This window comes from Lissotriton vulgaris, chromosome 8 (assembly GCF_964263255.1).
Source record: "Lissotriton vulgaris chromosome 8, aLisVul1.2, whole genome shotgun sequence".
Taxonomy (NCBI): domain Eukaryota; kingdom Metazoa; phylum Chordata; class Amphibia; order Caudata; family Salamandridae; genus Lissotriton; species Lissotriton vulgaris.
The window spans coordinates 851,241,755-851,262,737 of NC_141696.1; the positions used below are offsets into that span (position 1 = coordinate 851,241,755).

The following is a 20,983-nucleotide window of genomic DNA, read 5'->3' on the forward strand; positions in this document are numbered from 1 at the left end:
ATCCGAACCCAATGGCGAAAAAAAACAATCTGAGGATGGAGTTGATGCCCATGCGCACTGTAGTCCAGGGGAGGAGCCACCTATCTCGTGATACTTCGAAGACTCTTCCAGGACAACAATGTGCAATCATCCGGACCCAACACTAGGCGGCGATCTATGCACAGATATGAATTCAGCAGCCCACATGCCTCGAACCTGCGCTACGCGGATGACGAGCTGGCTTTGTCACGAACCGCACGATTTTTAAAAATCAGCGCACAGCGGGAAAACCCGCTAGCGCGCATGCGGTTAATCTCAAAACACAAAATAAATATGGATAAATAATAAGATGACTAAAAAATAAATATGGAGACATACAGACGGAAATGTCACAAAAATAAATACCATTCAACTGGGAGCCCCAATTATAAAGCATCTATAACGGACCAGGAATTGCACAGGCATATCATTCAAGATAAAAAGAAGCAGATAACATTGAAGCTTACGGAAATTGCACTGTGCAGACTTTTTGAACTGAATATAATTCTTAATTAAAAACGCACTTACCTGAACAATGGTCTTCCAATGCCTAAATATATATATAAAGATACATGCTATTCCTATAAATTGATGTGGATCTCAGTATTGAGCCGTGTGCGTCATTTATAGACTTGGGTGTATTTGTAGAGGTCTTGCACTCCTCTCAGTGAAGCCTAAGACTGCATGATCACACTACCCCCCCTCCCCCCCCCGACCACCACCCCCAACAGAGCACCTAGGATTTGCTAGAGCAAGCCCCTGCCCACTCGTAAGCAAACCCCTGGATCTTTGACCGGTATATCAGATTATGATATACCATATAAAGAGTCAGCTTCCTACACATGCACTGGTGCCTGTTGTTGCCATCCTATCCAAGTCTCTGTCCACAGTCAGGTTGAGACCTCCCCAGTGATTAAGAGGGCACTTGGGGCTTGCAGAATCAATTTCCCATTTATTACAAAGCCATTGAATGCAGCCCAGGGGGAGGGGGGTGGGGGTGGGGGGGGGATTGGTCAGGGGGCTGTTAGAAATGGGTTTTCTGGTTGGCTAGGGCAAGCGCCAAAGCTAGGCAGAAACCACCACTCTAGTCAGGGCAAGGGAGTTTACATGCTGGAGAGAACCCCTGCTCAACCCCTTGGTAGCTTGGCATGAGCAGTCAGGCTTATCCCGGAGGCAATGTGTAAAGCATGTGCGCAACACCCCCCGCACCCCCCCCACCCCACACACACACACAAACACAGAAGCAACATACTAGGCACACCACAAAATAAACTCCACAAAAGCTTATATAAAAAATAACCTTTGTATTATCAAAAAAACACAGTAGAATCATAATCACACATATACACTGTGCCAGGTGGCACCAGGTAACAATTTACAGGGGATTGCAAACATGACAGGGCCAATCGGGCTACTGTCAGAACCTTTAGAATGCACAAGTAACAAATGTAAAACAACCAGTAACTACTGGCAAAATACAGTCATCAGCATTATCACTAGCAACATAAACTCATTAGGTCTGCATGACATTAGGCATAAAACACATTACACATAAATCACAATTAGAAGTGCACCGTAGTAACACTCCCCAGGTACATACATCACCCTCAGCATAAACACATTATGCGGAATATCTGGGCCTTGCGCCCTACCAGGACTCAAAATGACCCCAGCCCAACTGGCCTTCCATGGGGCCCAAATGCCCTCTGTCCCAAATGTCAGGGCTCTAAATGTAGGGCCTTTCACTGGCCCTCTGGCTGCCTTGCAGCAAAAACAATGTGGGTAATGCACTGGGGCTGAGGGGTGCATCCCGCCCTTTCCTTCTCATCACCGAAGACATGGCCCCACGTTGCAGCTGCACGCGCTCTCACGGTGAAGCTGACGAAACTGGCTTTGCACGGGCACTAACAGTGCATAGGGAGCCCCTTTTTAATGGGGCCCTTCCAGTGCCGCTCTCAACACCACAAAGAGGCCAACGACGAAATTAGCCCAGGCACCAACCGTGCCTGATGACCACCCAAAGAGAAATCAGCACTGGCAATAACAGTGCTTCAGGGAGTGCCAACATTGCTTCACGCACCATCCCCACTCACCGGGACAGATCGTTGCCGGCTCCAGGGACTGGCAATATGCCTCGGGAGGTCCTGCTCTTGGGGCCCTCCTTCACCTCTCTCAGTCTCCTCTGGTGGCCGCACCACCTTCCGCGCCTTGCTGGCTGTCTGAGTCTTCCTGCAGTCACGGGGGAACTCAGGACTCCTCCTGATCTCCCAGACTTCCGGCTCGGCAGACACCGGCCTCTCTCCCCATTGGCCGCACACGAGGCGCTCTGCTTCCTGGGCCTTAAGCTCCACCAAACATCAGCCAGTCTTGCCTGACTTCCTGATTTCCCCGAGGCGGCGGCTCTTCACAACTGCGGGGTGGGCTCCCGCTTCTCCATGAGCCCAAATGTAGGGTAGGCTCCCGCTCAGAATGAGCCCAAATGCGTGGTAGACTCCTGCTTCGACTGAGCCCAAATGTGGGGTAGGCTCCCTCTTCTCCTGGAATCACAGGGGAATCCCCATGCCGGGATTCCCTCAAGACAAATCGCAGCCTCGCACTGCAGGGCACCATGCTTCTCCAGCCCTGGAAGAAAGTTATAGTGCTCCGCAGGCGCTCAGCCCAGAAAGTAGAGCTGGGCACAGGCAGGCCAGCTCACAGGGCCCCCTGGCAGAGAGGAAGTCCCTTGTGGCGGTTCCTCCTGGGGCCCAGCAATTCCACCACCCAACACAGCACAAGGAAGCACAGCTCTCATGGGGTCACTGTCCCAATATTTATAGGACATTTTCCTTAGTCTGCACAGGGCTTGGGGAACCAGCCTCAACTGGTTCTGGGGGGTGTTTGTCAGATGGGGCTCGGTCCTCAGACACACCACAGGGGGGCGGAGCCAGCATTCACCTAGGCAGGCAAAGACCTATTCAGGGTCAGGGGACTACTCCTCCCACTACTCCAAATGCAGATCTCCTATTCAGCCTAGGGCTGACTCACCCTGCCCTTCCTGGAGCCGCACACCTCAGTCACTGTCACTCCAGAGCCAGACATGCAATACACACCAGGCATGCAGGCAGACACATAGCACACAGAAATGCCAACTTCTAGAAGTGGCATTTCTAAAATAGTGATAATAAATCCGCGCACACAGTTACACAGCATTCATTATTACTATTCCAAACATACCAAACTTGACCACGCTGCTCCTCTCATATCAGGAATTCCCACTGAACCACTTATCAGGGAATCCCCAATGCATTCCTCTAGGAGGGCAGCCTCACAGCAGTGAGAAACCAAAATGGCCGTTGGTCACTACCAGGACATGTCACACGCTTAAGGTACATGTCCTACTTTTCACCTGCAATGCACCCTGCTCATTGGGCTAGCTAGGGCCCACCTTAGGGGTGACGTGCAGTAAAAGGGGGGTCACATACATGGCACACACTTTAGGTGCCACGTCACAGCGGCAGTAACACTGTGCGCAAAAGGCCCTGCAATGGCAGAGGCCTGAGACAAGTTTGAAAGTCTACTTTGACGGGTGGCACAATCAGCGCTGCAAGCCCACCAGTAGCATTTAATTTACTGGCCCTGGGTATCTGAGATACCACTTTACAAGGGGCTGACAGGTAAATTAAATATGCCAAATAGGTGTAGACCAATCTTACCATGTTTACTACAGAGACAACACACACTTAACACTGGACAGCAGTGCTAAAGTGCCCAGAGTCCTAAACAACCAACCAGGTGCCTTCGGCACGGGCTTCCGTTGTAGGTTTAAGTATGATGTCTTGGATATCTTTAGTTGGATTTCGGGGTAGTCTTTGGTAATGATCTGTGTTCCCCAATTGACGTTGAATTTCACTTTTATAGGAATCAATGGCCTGTAACACAATCCCACCACCCCTGCCTGCACTTTTTATTACGAGTGATGGGTTGGTCTTCAGCGTGCTTATGGCATCTTTCTCAACACGTGAGATTTTATATGGAATATACAGTTTCTTCCTCTCTAGGTCACATAGATCTTTTTGGACTAGTTTTTCAAATGTTATGATTTCAGATGGAATCATGCTGGCAGTTGGGAGGAATGTAGATGGGGGGGCGAAAGGGTGTGTTTGAATTGGTAAGGGTTGGCGGATGCAGTTGAAAGAAAGCCTTGAGGCGAATTAGCCTGAAGAATCTCAGTAGTTCAGTCTGCAACTCCATGTAGTTCGGGCGGACAGTGGGTACAAAGGATAATCCTTTTTTCAGGAGTTCTATTTCTGGGTCCTGCAGTATGTGCTTGGATAGATTAAAGATAGGTATTATTTCAGATTGGGGTGTTTGAACGGAGGGAAATGAGGAGTTAATACCTTCAGTATTGTCTACCACTGGTAAAAGTTGTTCCTGGTTTTGCGCTCGCCTGGGGCATTGAACCATCGTTGAGGTTTCTTCACCCGTCCCCTTTGAGGAGTACTGGGTCGGCCTCTGGATAAAAAATTAGGCTGGGCACCTCCTCCTCGTCGAGAATTACTGCCTCCTTCACCTGGATCTGAACTATCCGAGGAATCCTCTGAGGTTTCAGAAAAACCTACTATATTTTGTCGCTTATTATACCTTCCTCAGGGTCTACTGTTAGGGTTAAAGTGTGGCCTGTTGGTGTAGAAGTCTTTGTGTAAGTAGGGGTAGGTGTTCTCTATGTTATTGGTCTTGATATCTTTCTTGACTTTATTAGATTTCTTATTTTGTTCAATTCGATGAAAGTCTGCCACTGTTTTTTCAACTTGGTCAAGTAACTTCTTGCACTCTGCAGTGGGATCAGAATCGTTAATCTGCTTCAATAAGTCATTAATTTCTGTTTCTAAGGATTTAAGTGTTTCCGTGGCTATGTCAATGCCTAACACAAGCCAGTACCTCGAGCACGTGGTTCTAATGTAACTGAAATTAGAGACGTACTTTGGGTTGTCCATAAAAATGCCTGGAATATTTCGGACTTGGAGACCGACCGGTATCACCTCAGCTTTTAAGTAATCTGTTAGCATTAACACCATAAACTGTAGGCGAAATTGTTTCTTTTTAAGTTTTTCAAATTGCTCAGGTAGGGAAGAGTTGGTCACTGTTGGGACATCTGGGGTGTCGGACAGTAGGGCAGGCCCAGAGCATAGATGCTTAATGTAATCTGCGGTGTATAGTGGGGCATGGGCTGACATCTCTTGAGGGGTAAAGAATAAACTAGAAAAAAGAAGTGTGAATATAAGTACTCTGGCACTAGGGTGGCCGACCTCTTAGAACGAGGTATTAAAGGTTATAGAAAAACCCCTGCAATCCAGCGATTGCGCTCAACTTTTTTTATAGGACAAGGGGAACCCAGTAGGTAGCTATGGACCATGGGTATCAGCTAAGTTTAAGGAAGACAAAGGTCCTCAGCTTAAGCAAAATCATACAGTAATATTATATAGACCACAATAGGCTGCTATATATTTCTATCCCTTGTCCAGCCGGACAGGGAATTTATTAATCAGGTAAATTATTAAAGGTTCAGATACATTTAGCAACAAAACATTTCATTGCAGTCAGGCACAGTCCTGTACCGTACTAACAGGTAAGTGAAAGAATAGAGGGAAAAGGTAGTGGAGGAAAAGGTGTTTCAGGCAAAAAGAGTGAGCAGTCAGGATACTGTTTTGAATCAATATTACCAGTGTTTCCTGGAGTAACACATACACACATTGATGTACATTGATTAAACGTAGTCTAGTTACTGTACATTAAGGAGAAAAAAAGGTAGGTAGATTTAGAGTGTATCAGGTTTGGTGCATCTTGGTCAGAGGAAAACCACAACCTCTGTAGGGGAGAGAAAAGGCAGAGGGCCCCCTCTTCCAAAACGTGTAAGCAGAATCCAGAGCACACAAAGACAAGTAAATTGCTGTGAAGTGTCTCACAAATATTCACACTAAGGGAATCAGATCACCATAAATGTTGTGTCAAGGTGTTTGTTTATTCACAAATGGTGCTTCCCATTAGGGAAAATCACCACAGAAAACAACAGTCCAGCCGACACGTGTTTCGTCAACGGTAAATAACCGTGACTCTTCAGGGATGATCTTGTGTATGATCGGGAATTATCGGGGGACCGGTGACATTTCCAACCCGGTCCTAATCGGGTTAATGGTGGAAAAACGGACAAAAGCGACCGTTTTCCGGGCAAGGGTAAAGTGAGGAAAAGGACGTGCGGGTAATGCCGTCCCTGTTGAGGCAGTGGCTGTTGGCCAATGCTTCGTTAGGAGCAGGAATGGCGGGTGCATCACTGGGTACCCGAGTGTAAACCGGTTGCAAAAAGTCTTCACGCCACATCCATGACATTAAAGGCACTCCTTACAGCTGCATTTGCTGTCAAGCTATCTACTTGCGCTTATATTTTGGGATCCATCCTACAATTTCGGTAGGGGATGAGCTAACACCACCATACAAGGAGGATGACTCAATGAAATGAACCCTCACCAAAGGAGTGCAGTGATCTATTAGTTGAGCATTTTAGTCCCAGCTACGAGTTTACTGAATTTGACAGATACTTCGCACGTTCAGTTTACTATGTGTAATTAAATTTACCCAGAACCATCAAGATGAGGGCTAAAAAGGTGTTCATTTCCCAATAAATGTGGTGTACTTTGACAAATTCACATCATTTGGCAGACATTTCGCAGGTTTACTCTTTTGTAGCTGTAGAAAGTGTTTTATACTAGAAGATCAATAAATGGGGGTGGGATTATTATTATTTTTGTTTTTAAAGAAGGGGGTGAGGGCTCAGCATGTGCCAATACCATTGGCCTCCTCTTTAATTGATCTGTAAAAAACCTGGCTATCTATTACAAGGAATTGCTCGGTTTAGGAATTGCAGGTTTTGTACCAGGGAGGGAGGGGCAGAGTTACATGGAAGTGAAAAAAAAACGGTTTTGCTAATAACTAAGAATTCTATTGGGATAAAAACAAAGATGGCTTCCAATGATTAGTGATCTTCGATTATCAAAGTCCTTAAGCAAGAGCAAGGCACACTGTTTTAATATTAAATTGATTTTCATATAGTGCCTGCTACTTCAGTAACACTACTTATTTAATTACTTTCACTGGAAAGAAATTCTTACTCAACCCAATAGCATTCAAACTGGTGACCTCCAAGTCCCAAGCAGTTAAGTGCTTAACTTGCAGCCACATTTTATTGGCCACATTAAACAAGGTAATTTAATTATAAAAAGTAAAATGTAGAAAGGAAAATTAGTCACCTTAGCTCTACCCAGTAGCTCCGCAATCAATCTGATTGATTCTAGATTCCTCTGAGCCAGCAGCAACTTTCTTTCCTCCAATATGATTTTCTCTTGCAATTTTCTTTGTTCCTCCGCTTGCAGTTTCTCCAGCCTTTTCTGGTTCCTGCGTGCTTCTCGATCCCTTAGTTTCTTCTCTTTCCTGCGCAATTTTTCTTCCCTTTTTCGTTCTTTTTCAAGCTCTTCCTCTTCTTTTTGTTTCCTAGAACAAAATATATATTTTTATTGTTAACCAAACCATGTTGAGCTATTGAACGGACATGCTAATAACAAGTTTGAAGCCTTACAAATAAACTATGTATCCTTAGCCAAGCACCTGAACTACAGGCATGAGCACAGATTGTCCTAGAAGAAGAAAACAGAATTACACAGTGAAAGCGTGTTCCCAATTTTACTAAGCAAGACTACTACCAGCTTAGTTGAAAGACATGTTTGAGCTAGCACAAATATCACAATGGAAATATAAGGAGATTAGAATCAACACAATGTTCTTCTAAACCGATCATATACTCTAAATTGACACATAAATTAAAAGCAAAGATTTAGATTGTGTCAGACAAAAAGACTAGGAACTGCATTAGTAATAAGTCTTTATTGTCCAATTAATAAAAATCATTAGAATCATAACGAATAAAAATAACAAATTTCTCAAACCGAGTAATCAAAAATAATATTTGAACAGATGCACTACAAATATTAAGATTATATAGTGATGATATGCTGTACTAGACCATTGAAACCACATAAATCATAATAAGTAATATTTCATTCATTTAATTTCATTATGCAACAACTCAATATAAGTAATAAACATTACATACGTTCGATCTACGCCGTTTTGCCCAGCCCAGTAATTAAAATGCCTTTGTGAATTCTCTCCAAACAAGCTATATTTGATACAGACACCGATCATATATGATGATATCTTAATCTTTATAATGCCTCCATAACTCTACTCTTAGCTTAACAGCTTTTTATTCCATATGCGAGGTAAGGAGTAGTTTCTGTCCTGTAACTCCAGTTCTGTAGCAGGGGTATCTCTGTTATAGTCATAATCTAGTGAATAGTCCCGCCCATGTGCGTGGACCCCGGAGCAATCAAAAATAATCTCTTAAATTGTCAAAAAATGCAGAACTGCAAAGACACTTAAGAGAGAATTTAAAGACAGATAATGCAGCCTATATCCACAGGCTACACTGTCCAGTACTTCAACTAGAAATTCCACCAAAAATCCACACAAACAGCACAGCCTGCCCTGTTTCCTCCATAGAGAAACTTGCCTCTACCAGCAAAGCCTCTGGAATGATAGAGAGGAAGGCATGGACAGACAAGCCCCACAGGCTGGTATTATGTGGCTTAAACAGGATACTGTGCCTTTAAGAGAACTTTCCAGAACTTATCCCAGAATGCACAGCAGGTCCCTTTTACTTTCAGTTCTTTTTTCTGGCTCCTGCTAACAGGACCCTGGTGCATTGAGCTCTCCCTTTTTCAAGGGTTTATTGGAATTTTGTGCACTTTTGGTTTTAAAAGTGTTTTCAGTTTGTGTACTTGGTGTTTCCCTTCACTCCTGTGCATTTGTTCAGGCTTTTTAGGGCTCTAAAATGCCTGCTCTCTTCGACAAGTGCCCAGCATGTGGAAGGAAGAAGTCCAAGTCTGATCCACACGACGTCTGCATACTCTGTCTCCCTGCTGCACAAGTCCCCGATGAATGTGACATCTGCCAGAACTTTTCAGCAAGGACCCAGAGGGAAAGGCTGAAGATTAGGCTTCAAGGTCTAGAGGAGAGACGACTGCAGGTGGGTCTGGGCAGGCTGGGAAGGCTCCCTCTGCCTCTGCTGAGGCCTCTGGGGGGCTCCTCAGAGGCAGGAAGGCCAGCAAAAGGTCCCAGTCTCTGTCAGTGTCGATTGCATCGACGACGACGAGAGGGATGACGACGGTGTGTTCCATCTCCCCGTGGCTCCGGGTCGAGACGGCGTGAAGGATCGACGTCGAAGGGCCTGGGTAGGCCGCCGTCGAGATCACCATCGACGGTTTCTTAGTCGTCGACGTCAGCGTCGAGCCCTCGACGTCGAAGGAGCAACAGGCGTCGGCGCTCGCCGAACAAGCTCGCCAAACAAGCTATATTTGATACCGACACCTATCATATATGATGATATCTTAATCTTTATAATGCCTCCATAACTCTACTCTTAGCTGAACAGCTTTTTATTACATATGCGAGGTAACCTGTATTGCAAAACAATACTAATACAACAACAAGGTTATTAATATACCATTTATCATTCCTGTACCATGGGTAGAACTTCAGCCTGAGTCAGATTTTTTTCAGCTAGAATGATGAACTTGACAAATGATTTGTTAACAAGTGTTTTGCCCTAAGAGGCACAATTTAATTGTTTGGTGGCACGTTCTTACTCCTATTTTCTTAAAAACAGGTTTTAAAAGCATGGCCTCTCTTGTCGCAATCTGAGTCAAATACATAGAATATGCAAAAGCGTTTCATTGACACAACCACATAATCTACAATTTTGTGTTTGCCTAGTTTGTATCCATCTCAGAGTCCCATCCTTTGTTGGATAGCGGCCAAATCTTATCTTAAGATATCCATCCCTTAAAACCAGTTGTAAATGTAAAGTTAAATAAAGTTGGGGCTTGGATTTTTTTGTACGAATGAATAACTTACCAAGCATACTTTCTTTTTGCAATCGCCTCATCATCCATTAAAAAAAATAGGTTTGATTTAACATCTGCTTTAAAACTATTTTATTTCTATCCAAATGTTCCAAAGACGGGAGCTTAAAAGTGTTTAGGCTGAAGCGTGGCCAAGATGGCGGCATAGCCTGTCGCAAGCTCCGTGAGCTCCCCGTCCTGCCGTAGCCTAAGGCCGATTATAGCAGCAGTGTCCCCCCCCCCCGGGGTCACTATCGCGACTGGGAGGACGGCGGTAACGGGATGAGCGTGGCAATACCCGACAGAGGTGAAAGGGCGCCATTGCACGGCTCGGCGGCCCCCCATCTCCAGAATGCGCTGCTGGCACCGGAGGCGCTCCGCCGGGAGGCGGCAACTCTGATCCGAGGCGGGGGACTGACGAGGCACAGAGCAGAGCCCAGGACGTGAGAGACTCCGATAACCCCGTGAGCAAGACGGGAGGGTCCCGAGGCTCAGCCTAAAACAGACCACCCAGCCCCCTGCCCCGAGACGGCGCAGGGAATACTCGAGGCCAGGGTTGAGAAGGCCGAGACAGGAAACGGCTCTCCTCTGTCGGTCCGCCCACGGAGTGCGGCCCCGAGCGCAACTACAGAGGAGGAGGTGAGGAGCGCGGGGGTCTCTGAAAAGAGGGAGGAGGCCATACTCCCGACCCAAGGGGGACGCGGACAACTGGGAGCAGGCCTGGTCTCGGCGATCAGCGCCATCTTGGGAAGAGGCAGAGCAGCAAGTCCCAGGAGTACTCAGCCTACAAGCACGAGGCCAATAACATTCCACTCCCGCGGGCGTCCACCGCGCTCGCCGCACTGCTCCACACCAGTGCACTGCGGGGAGAAGGCCTACAGAGACCCCCAACTCCGGGAGGCGCCATTTTGCAGGGTTGGCGCGGAGCAAGCACTAACGAACACAAGGGAGGGCCCGGCGCCCGAGACAGTCACTCCAAGGAGCTACAAGCGCATCTCTAAAACCCGGATAGCACTGAGGCATACGAGACAATTGCCGTAACGGGGAAGTCCGGTGCAGAGGCCGGGGCAAGAAGAGTTAGGGGGCCACTGAGATCCCACGAGGCCCACCTGGCAGGCAGTACAAAAGGGGGTGGTGATGAACGTAGCATCTGAATCAATCAAACACTCACACCCAGTCAAAAGATCTGGGTTTAATCCATCACTGTTTTTTAGCCAACTCTGCCACACCAGTTCAGACATGGCTATATGCAAATCAGTCTGACCCTGTGCCTCATGGGAACAGTCCAGCCCGAACTGCCAAGCCATGTCTTCCCTGGACCGGAAACAAGCTTCTGAGGACCGGTTTCTGGCATTCCAGCCGTCTTCAGCCCGGCTTGCTTGAATCCAGTGGCAAAGTGAGCAAGGGACTCACTTCTGAGCATACCCTGCCACACTTGTGGCGGCCAAAAGCGGTACAAAAAGGGGTGGTGATGGACGGAGCATCTGAATCAATCAAACACTCACACCCAGTCAAAAGTACTGGGTTTAATCCATCACCGTTCTTTAGCCCACTCTGCCACCCCAGTTCAGACATGGCTATATGCAAATCAGTCTGACCCTGTGCCTCATGGGAACAGTCCAGCCGAACTGCCAAGCCAAACCGGGCTGAAGACGGCTGGAATGCCAGAAACCGGTCCTCAGAAGCTTGTTTCCGGTCCAGGGAAGACATGGCTTCCCTGGCGCAGCCCTCGGAGCTACCGGGGCCTTTCATCTAGTATGTCATTGCCATACCAGGGCATATCACTGACACCCAACACGGCACAAACGGTCGAACAGAACTATACAACACTTCTTACTCAATTGCAGGGGGATCTGACACGGTGGCGTCAGCAACAACTCTCTTGGTTGGGGCGCGTGGCAGCGATCAAAATGTCACTACTGCCCAAGGCCCTGTACTAGTTTAAGACCATACCAGTGACACCACCGATAGGACTGATCAAAAAACTACAGGACAATATACAACATTTTGTCTGGGCAGGCAAACGACCGCCACTACGCAGAGATCTGACCATGCGGGCCACTTCGGAGGGCGGCCTTGGGGTTCCTGACCTACTTAGATACTTCCAAGCATCGCAACTCCAATACCTTCTGGAATGGAACCGACCCGAATCAGAAAAACGATGGTTGTTCCAGGACCGAGCAATGGCCCAAATGTCCTTATGGAAGGTACCCTTCATGAAACGAACTGACAGATCCTCATACCTCAAGAAATCGCTTTTCACACGCACGGTAATGCAAGTGTGGGACAAGGTAGCAATTAAAAAAGGCCTCACCACCTTCCCATCGCCGCTGACACCCCTGTTTGACAACCCGGCCTTCGAGCCGGGAACGGTCCCTGGGTCGTTCCCACAATGTAAGTCATCGGAGTGCAGGCCGGCAGGCCATCTCTTCGACCTAGAAGGTTTTAAGCAAATACACACCTAGCAAAATTTCTATGCATTACCCCAGATCCAACGTTTCCAATATTTCCAGCTTAGACATTGGCTTACCACAGAGAGGTGCTGCCACATGTGAGCAGACACCTCACAGCTTATGAAAAGTGGCTTTACACGAAACGGACAGATAGACAAGTGGTCACAGACCTGTACAAATTGCTGAGCTCGCCCCCACCCACCACCCGCTCTGTGAGCCAGAAGCGTTGGGAACGTGAACTGGGTCGCTCCTTTACAGATAGAGAGGCAGGACATATACTTCAGAGCCCAGCAAACCGCTCGGAATATAGCTAGCAAAGAATCAGCAGTGAAGATAGCCTACTATTGGCACCTAACACCAGCACGACTACACCAAAGTAACCCACGCCGCGACCAGACATGCTGGAGAGGGTGCGGACAGATAGGGACGCTGACTCACATACTATGGGAGTGTGCAGACGTAAAGGGATACTGGGAATAGGTGCTTAATGACATATACAAACACTTTGACACAGAGGTTCCCAGATTACCGGCCTACACGCTACTGGGCCTACCCCAACAAAATCACATTCCCACTCAAGTCACTCAGAGGGAAACAGATGGGGTTGGCAATGGGGGCAGCGACACATCATATCTTATCGCTATCACCAAACGAACACCCACACGCACAGGTTGGCTCCACAGGCTGTGGTACACAATGGGCATGGAGCGGATACGAGCCTCCCTTACACAAACCGGGGACACTTTCTTGGATATGTGGCAACCCATGGTCTCCCTATTGTCCGAAGAATTTAATGAGCTCACGTGCCCGAAATATCTCAAAGTGCTCCGCTTGGCAGACTTTAGTGCCATGTGGTGATAAGCCTTGCGCCTACGGCGGGTGGGATATGCATGACCTGCCCTGCACCCTTCGCCCCTCTTCGCCTGCTTGTGCCAAAACCTGGTGACCCGATTTACACCCGCACCTGCAGGCGCTGTGCAACAGTGGGACAGTTACTGCCAAAAACTACGAGCTTGAAACACCTACTGGGGCGTGGAGACAGCCAATGCCAACTTCACTGGCGCACAGACAACCAGCAAGAACGACTATGTGTCTACGGCCCGTCTCCATACATACTCCTTTACAGTTGTCTAACATCGGAAGCCCATGCTCTTGGTGCACACATTGGCAATGGGCTGCGGCAGTACTAATGAGCAGCAGAATGCGGCGTGCAACGGCACGCTGGAGCAGCCACACGCAGGGAGCAATGCAACTGGCGACGATTCAAACGTCGGGATAACCGCAAAACTTGATTCGGTACTGGCAGCGGTCGAAAAAATTGGAGCTGTATTGGATCAGACACTCTAGTCTCTTGAAGCTCGGAACGACAAAGTAGCGTCCGATTTCACTCGTGCTGACCACTACAATCTGGCGGAGAAAGTTTAGTCACATGCTCAGACACTATCGGAATTGAAGCCAGTTACTACTAGTCACGCAACGGCCCTGCAAGAGGTCCTAGATTGGGTACATGAACTTGAACACTAATTCGAAGATGCAGAGGGACGCTCATGTCGCAACAACATCCGTGTAGTGGGCCTCCCAGAGGGAGAGGAAGGACGGACCCCGGAAACATATGTGGAACACTGGCTTCGAGATATCCTGCCTGCTGGGGTGCGGTCACCGTACTTCGTAGTGGAACGGGCGCACCGTGTGCCGGTCCAAAGGTGCCCCTGTCGCCCCACCCCCTTCCCGAGCTCGACAGAGACATTCCTCTTCAGACTCTTAAACTACAGAGACAGAGACAAGATCCAGCGTGAGACTCGTAAGCTCTCTGAATTAAAGGTCAGTGAAAGCCCAATCATGGTGTCCCCAGATTACACGGCTCAGGTGAAGAGACGCCAGAGTACCGTCACAGCGGTGAAACGACAACTGCGGAATTTGGAAACTCCCTATTTTCTGCGATTCCCCACCAGGTTGAGAGGGGTGGCTAAGGGCACTACATGTGTTTTTTGACTCGCCTGATGAGACATGGGATTGACTGGAGTAATCCGACCTATGGACAGGACCCTGTACCTCAAGTGAAGGTCCAGCTAGACCGGTCAACAAGAGAAATCGTCGTCGAGGGAAGCGTGAGCGGATGAACAGTGTGGCCAGACGAGCAACAGCGCCGCTGCCAGAACAGAGGGCGATGGAATGCCGTGATGCCCTGGAAGGGATTACAACATTGGGTACCCATGTCTATTGAGAGGGAAATCAGCTCCTCCGGTTCGGCGACTACTGGTGGCTCGTTCACCCCCTAGGCCTGCGGATTGATTAACTGCAGCTACCAGATGTCACCACGCAGACTGCTGATGACCTCATGTGAGGGACTGCCAATACTCAGGGACATGTGAGAAAGCCACACACGGAAGTAGAGACTGCCTTGTATTGATTAACTGTGTTGCTGTTGGTTCACTGTTATGCGATCAACTTTTGCTGACCTACATGCAGTACACGTATGATGTACATGTATGCTGAAGTTGCTACAACACAGACTTAATACACCATGCCCACTAATATGCAGGTGGGGAAACAGGTGGTTGCTCCCGGACAGAGGGATAGGCAATAGGTGCAGTAAAGCCTACCTTGTCCACACCCCCCCATCAGTCTCCAGACTGAAATAGTCACTGCCTCGTTGGGCAACGTAGTAGTTTGGACGAACTTCATTGTGGAGTTCGCCCCGATTGTTGATATGGTTATGGTTTAGGTCTTCCGTTTTAGTTCAGCAAGAACAGCCCACGCTCAAACTCTACAAGGTATGCCGGATATGCCACTGCTTACCGCACATGCACCGACAACATATATTGCCCAAAACATGACAAGTAAATGTGAAAACGTGGAATATACGCGGTATGCATACACCCACATGCATACACCCACCCATAGATACTCTATATATTTGTACCTACACCGATATAAGACACATAGCATTGCTTCAGGAGACCCACATGTCACAGCTCGAATTGGAGCGCCTGCGCAGTAGATAGAGGGGTCAGGTATTCGGCACCACCTTTTCGGCACATGCATGAGGGACGTTAGTATGGATCAGGGCTGGGGCCCCGTTTATATGTGAGGAGGTCCTCAATGACGCAGAGGGCAGGTACACCTTTGCAGCGGGACGTTTAAAGGGCCAAATCATGATGCTGGGTTCCATCCATGCCCCGAACATAGACCAAGTTTCCTTCCTTGGGAGCATCTCTGGGGTCCTGGCCAGATGGAAAGGCATCCCCTGGCTGTTGGGTGGCGATTTTAATTCAGTACTTAACGTCGATCAGGACAGGTCATTCCTGCCATTAAATAGGACCCCTTCCCGGTCTAATGCAAAAGCCCTCAGACATTGGCTTACAAACTGGGCTCTTCTAGATATTTGGTGTTTCCCGAATCCCACTGCCCAGGTTTATTCTCATTACTCCGCAGTACATAACTTACATGTGCATCTAGAAAGGCTGGTGAACAGATTGACACCATATAAGCAAAACGGTACAAAAGGGGGTGGTGATGGACGGAGCATCTGAACCAATCAAACACTTTTGTACCGCTTTTGGCCGCCATAAGTGTGGCAGGGTATGCTCAGACGTGAGTCCCTTGCTCACTTTGCCACTGGATTCAAGCAAGCCTGGCTGAAGACGGCTGAAATGCCAGAAACCGGTCCTCGGAAGCTTGTTTCCGGTCCAGGGAAGGCATGGCTTGGCAGTTCGGGCTGGACTGTTCCCATGAGGCACAGGGTCAGACTGATTTGCATATGGCCATGTCTGAACTGGGGTGGCAGAGTGGGCTAAAGAACAGTGATGAATTAAACCCAGATCTGTTGACTGGGTGTGAGTGTTTGATTGGTTCAGACGCTCCGTCCATCACCAACCCCTTTTGTACCCAAATGGGAGATGAAGCGCCCTCCGGTTCCTACGTGGCGACTCCAAACCAGTGCACTGGAGGACTTGGCATTCAGTGCCTCGCTGGGAACGGCAATTTTAACATTTTTAACTAAATGAAGGTACAGCAAGTGACACTTATTGAATGGGAGGCTTTTAAGGTACCAATCAGGGGCTACTGCCAAGGAGCCACTTGGAATATCCGTAAGTAACTCTCCAATGCCCTCACAAAAATAGAAAAACAACTGTTGCGCTATGAACAGGGAGGGGGAGTCGGGCAGAGATGCAAGGCGTCTTGAGGTGCTGCTCTCTACGCATGCAGAACAGTTGGAGCATCTTCGCTGCCATAATTATACTGCACAAACAGCTCATACACATGCTACTGCTGATAAAGCGGGTAGGCTCTTAGCGTGGCTGATACAGTAGGAACGCACTCACACTCCCATTAGAGACACTGCAGGGGAAGGACAGGCCAGATGTCAAGTACACAATGTGAAATACACATTTGACACACCACTATGCCAGCTTATACCGCTCCCGTAGACGAGACACTGGGAGAGAACTAGAGGGGTTCCTAAACGCTTGGCAGCCGCCCACAGTGGGTCGAGAACATAGGAAAGCAGTTAACACAGGTTACACTGGAAGAGATTGGAGACACCATACAATCACTTGCATCTGGAAGGTCACCAGGCCCTGATGGGCTACCAGCAGAGTCCTATAAAGCATACTGGGTCTCTCTTGTACAGCGTCTCCACATCCCATACACCACTGCATTAGACTCCCAGCAGCTTCCACCATCTATGCGTGAGGGGCACCTGTTATAGCCTTGAAACCTCATAAAGATCCCACGGAAATGGGCTCCTATAGGCCCTTGCTTTGCTGAACATGGATTACAAGATACTAGCATAGGTGTTAGCAGATAGATTGCAGAGGTTGTTCCATCACTGGTCCACACGGATCAAAATGGCTTTGTGCCTTCCCGCAGTACCTCCCTCAATTTACGGCGCTTCTTCAGGGTATCTGCTTATGCAGCGGAAGCATGGCCCAGGGCAGGTTGCCTTGTATTGGACCTGGAGAAGGCCTTTGATTCCTTGGAATGGAGTTAACTATTTATGGTACTCAAGAAATTTGAGCTGGGCCCAGTGTTCATCCAACTGACACGTCTCCTCTACACCAACACCACAGTCAAAGTGGGACCCTACCTTTAAGACTCTCTTCAATACAAAGGGGTACACAGCAGGAGTTCCCTGTATCTCCACTCCTGTTTGCGTTTGCGATGGAGCCATTGGCAGAAGCACTACATACCCTACTGGGTGATGGAGTGCCCCTGGGAGATGCCACGCATCAAGTGTTTGTGAGAAAGTGCCATCTTTCTTGCAGTGGTATGACTCCAGTGTTTTAAGTTGAGACCCCAGTGCTGGACCCAGGAGCCCAGTACTGGATTACCAAAGTAACGAGCTCGTACTTTACCTGCAACCTGAATTTTCTCCCATTGGATAACATTGCCAGATTTCTGTTGAAAAGTTTCCAAGTGAGAACTTTTAAAATAGCTTTATATTCCTTAAAAAAACACTACAATAACTAAAACGTTTTTACTAAATTGTTTTCAGCTTAGACCCCAGGACTGAATCTAGGATCCAGTCCTGGAACTACCAAAGTATTCTACAAAGTAATCAACTGTGTTTATATAGGAAAACCCATTGAGCTCAATGCTAAATTGTGTGTAGAATTGTGTTGCCTGCTGCAACCCCTGTACCTATTGTGTTTACAAAGTTTATTGCCTCTCTGCAAAGTACTAATCTGAGACCTCTCATAATGAGAACAATATATTTTGATACCTGTTGGTTCTAGAAATAAAACAACTATATCTTTGATGATTCCCCAAAGTGCCCCTTCAGCATTTTGTCATACTGAGCTAGAGGTTGATTTTATTGCGGATTGTATTAATATTGCCCCATTAATCCTCTGGGCGAAAGTTTGGCTGTCAGAAGACTTAACGTAACAAAAGAGATTGTCAGCGAATGCATGATGTTGGACAACGCTAAGGCCATTCCATGGCTCAGCTATGTAAAGGGAAAATTCGAAGAAATAGGCCTTGGGCATTATTATGACATTCCGGACATCATAAACTCAAACGCGAAACAAACCATTAAAAATGCATTTCACAATGAACATGATAAATCCAGGAGGATAGTTGGGCTGCAACCATACATTAACAAGCGCTTTTTGAATCCCCAATTTTACCTGGCTTTCACCACAAACACACATTTTAGATTTTTCTTGACTAGATTTCGGCTCTGCACTTTACACTTTTTAATGGCCTTCCCCAAACAGGCCGGTTGGTGCAATAACTTCTTTCCTTGTCGGTGCGACAATTCAACAAAGCACCTTGCACCTTATTCTTTTCTGTGCACTTTATAGGGATCCAAGGGCCCGGTTCCTCATTCCTTTTTAAAAAAAAGCTTGTCCTTGTAACTACCAGGAGGGTTTTAATCTTTTATTATCCTTATCGAATGAAGCAATTTGCACTGTTGTCATACATTTTATCAGGAATGCTTCCATAATAAGGAAACGTGTAAATCATAAACAGAACGGACGTCTCCATTCATATTTGTAGAATTTTAGAGTTCTGTATTCTAATAATTTTATGAGAAATTGTGGTTTATTTGAGTCAAATAACATTTTATTGTATTAAACTTGACATTAAATATTTGTATATATTGTGTACGAATGTCTTACTTTATGGTTTATTTCAACCAAATAAAGGTATTTGACTGACTGATATAAAAACAATTGGCCTGGAGTTCAGTCTTTGAGTGTGTGAACCCATTTGCTGAATGAGTGTGTACAACAAATGCTTTACACTGTCCTCTGGTACCTCCTTACTGCTCGTCCAAGCTACCACTTTAGAGAGTAAGGTGACATCTGGCTTTAACCTCTGTTATACACCTCTGTTATACCTCTGGGGTTTGTGGACTCTATACACACTGTACCTTATTCTGGTCCAGTATATATATAGCCACTTTCTCACAGTGTTGCTCTATGCCGATGACCTCCTCATCTACATTAGGGACATCAACCGTGCCCCTGCCCGCCTTACACAATTACTGGAGGGGTTTTCTGGGTTGACTGTCAATGTAGATAAATCCTGTACTTACTCATTTACAGAGGGACTCCAGGACCCTAATTTCTTTATGGACGGTAAAAAGGTAAAGTGGGCGGCGGACACGTTCCGCTACTTAGGCATCCAAATCTACCTCCGCACAGACGATCTAGTTGATGGGAACCTAGGCCTGGGGTGACATCCCTCAAGTCGCAGATGTGATTTTGGAGTACTCTACCATTATCTGTAACATGCAGGGTTGCACTTACTAAAATGGTAGTGCTACCAAGATGCCGGTCTATATTCCAGCCTCTTTCTTCACCCCAATAGAAAAACAAATTCGAGATTTTATCTGGGGCAACGCCAGACATAGGATGGCACAGAATAAACTAAACCTGCCAGTGGAACAAGGGGGAATGGCGGCTCCTAATCATGAGCATTATTATCTTGCCTCACAACTTCAATGGGTGGCACATTGGCTCTCAAACAATCATTTGACAGATACTGCCACTATGCGTCCGCCCTATCCCCTGTTATGTTATGTTAACAGGTATTTGTTAAGCGCACGTACACCCTTGGGTTTCATGGCGCTGAGAGAAGAAGGCTGTTGTGACGGGAACGCTTAGCCAGCCGCTTGCACGAATAGCCATGTTTTCAAAGATTTTCTGAAGCTGATAAGGTCTTTGCAGCTTCGGAGTGCCAGAGGCAGAGAATTCCAAAGTTTTGGGGCAAGATGGGAAAAGCTGCAGCCACCTAACCGTTCAAGTCTAAAAGACGAGGTGGTGAGCAGAAGGTGGTGGGCTGAGCGGAGGCAGCGCCTCGAGATGTATTTGGTGAGCCGGCTGCTGATAAATTTGAGGCAGTTGCCGTGCCCAGCTTTAAAGGCCAAACAGCCAGTTTTAAAAGGACACTCTATGGGTCAACGTGAGCCAATGGAGTTGAGCAAGGCAGGGGCTGGCCGAAGACCACTTAGGAAGTTTGAATATCTGTCTGGCTGCTTGATTTTGGACCATTTGAAGCCTTTTTAGCAGACCAGCAGGAAGGCCGAGGTAGATGGAGTTGGAGAAGTCGAGCCTTGAGAGTATTAATGCTATTACCACCTGAATCAGGCCGGAGTGAGTAAGCAGGTGAGCGATCTTTCTTATTTTCCGTAGCTGATAGACGCTGGAAGAGATCACAGCGCTCACCTGCCCGCGAAGCGAGAGGTCAGCCTCAATGATGATCCCGAAGCTTTTCACGGAGGAGGGGACCGGAGGGAGCCAGAGTTCGGGTGGCCAGAATTGCGGGCCCCAGCTGGACTTACTATTTCCAGGCAGGCCCAGCTCGGTCTTGCCTGGATTAAGCTTCAAATGATTAATATCCATCCAGCGCTGAATGTGGAGTAAGGTGGCCTGAAACTCGCTTACAGCGTTAGGGGAGCTGAGGGGAAAAATGATCTGGAGATCTTCGGCATAATTGAATAATGTAATGTTTCTGGTTTTAAGAGAGTGAATGAGAGGTCTGAGGCAGATATTAAAAAGTAGCGGGGTCAGA

General features: G+C 47.4%; 1 protein-coding gene across 1 annotated transcript in view; it reads right to left on the reverse strand.

Annotated features, from left to right (window-relative positions):
- Positions 1-20,983, reverse strand: part of AKAP17A (A-kinase anchoring protein 17A) — a 106,749-nt gene that overhangs the window by 13,993 nt on the left and 71,773 nt on the right. The window contains exon 3 of the mRNA XM_086934773.1: positions 7,299-7,539. Within this exon, the coding sequence (XP_086790899.1) occupies positions 7,299-7,539 (241 nt within the window). The remainder of the gene's footprint in view (positions 1-7,298; positions 7,540-20,983) is intronic.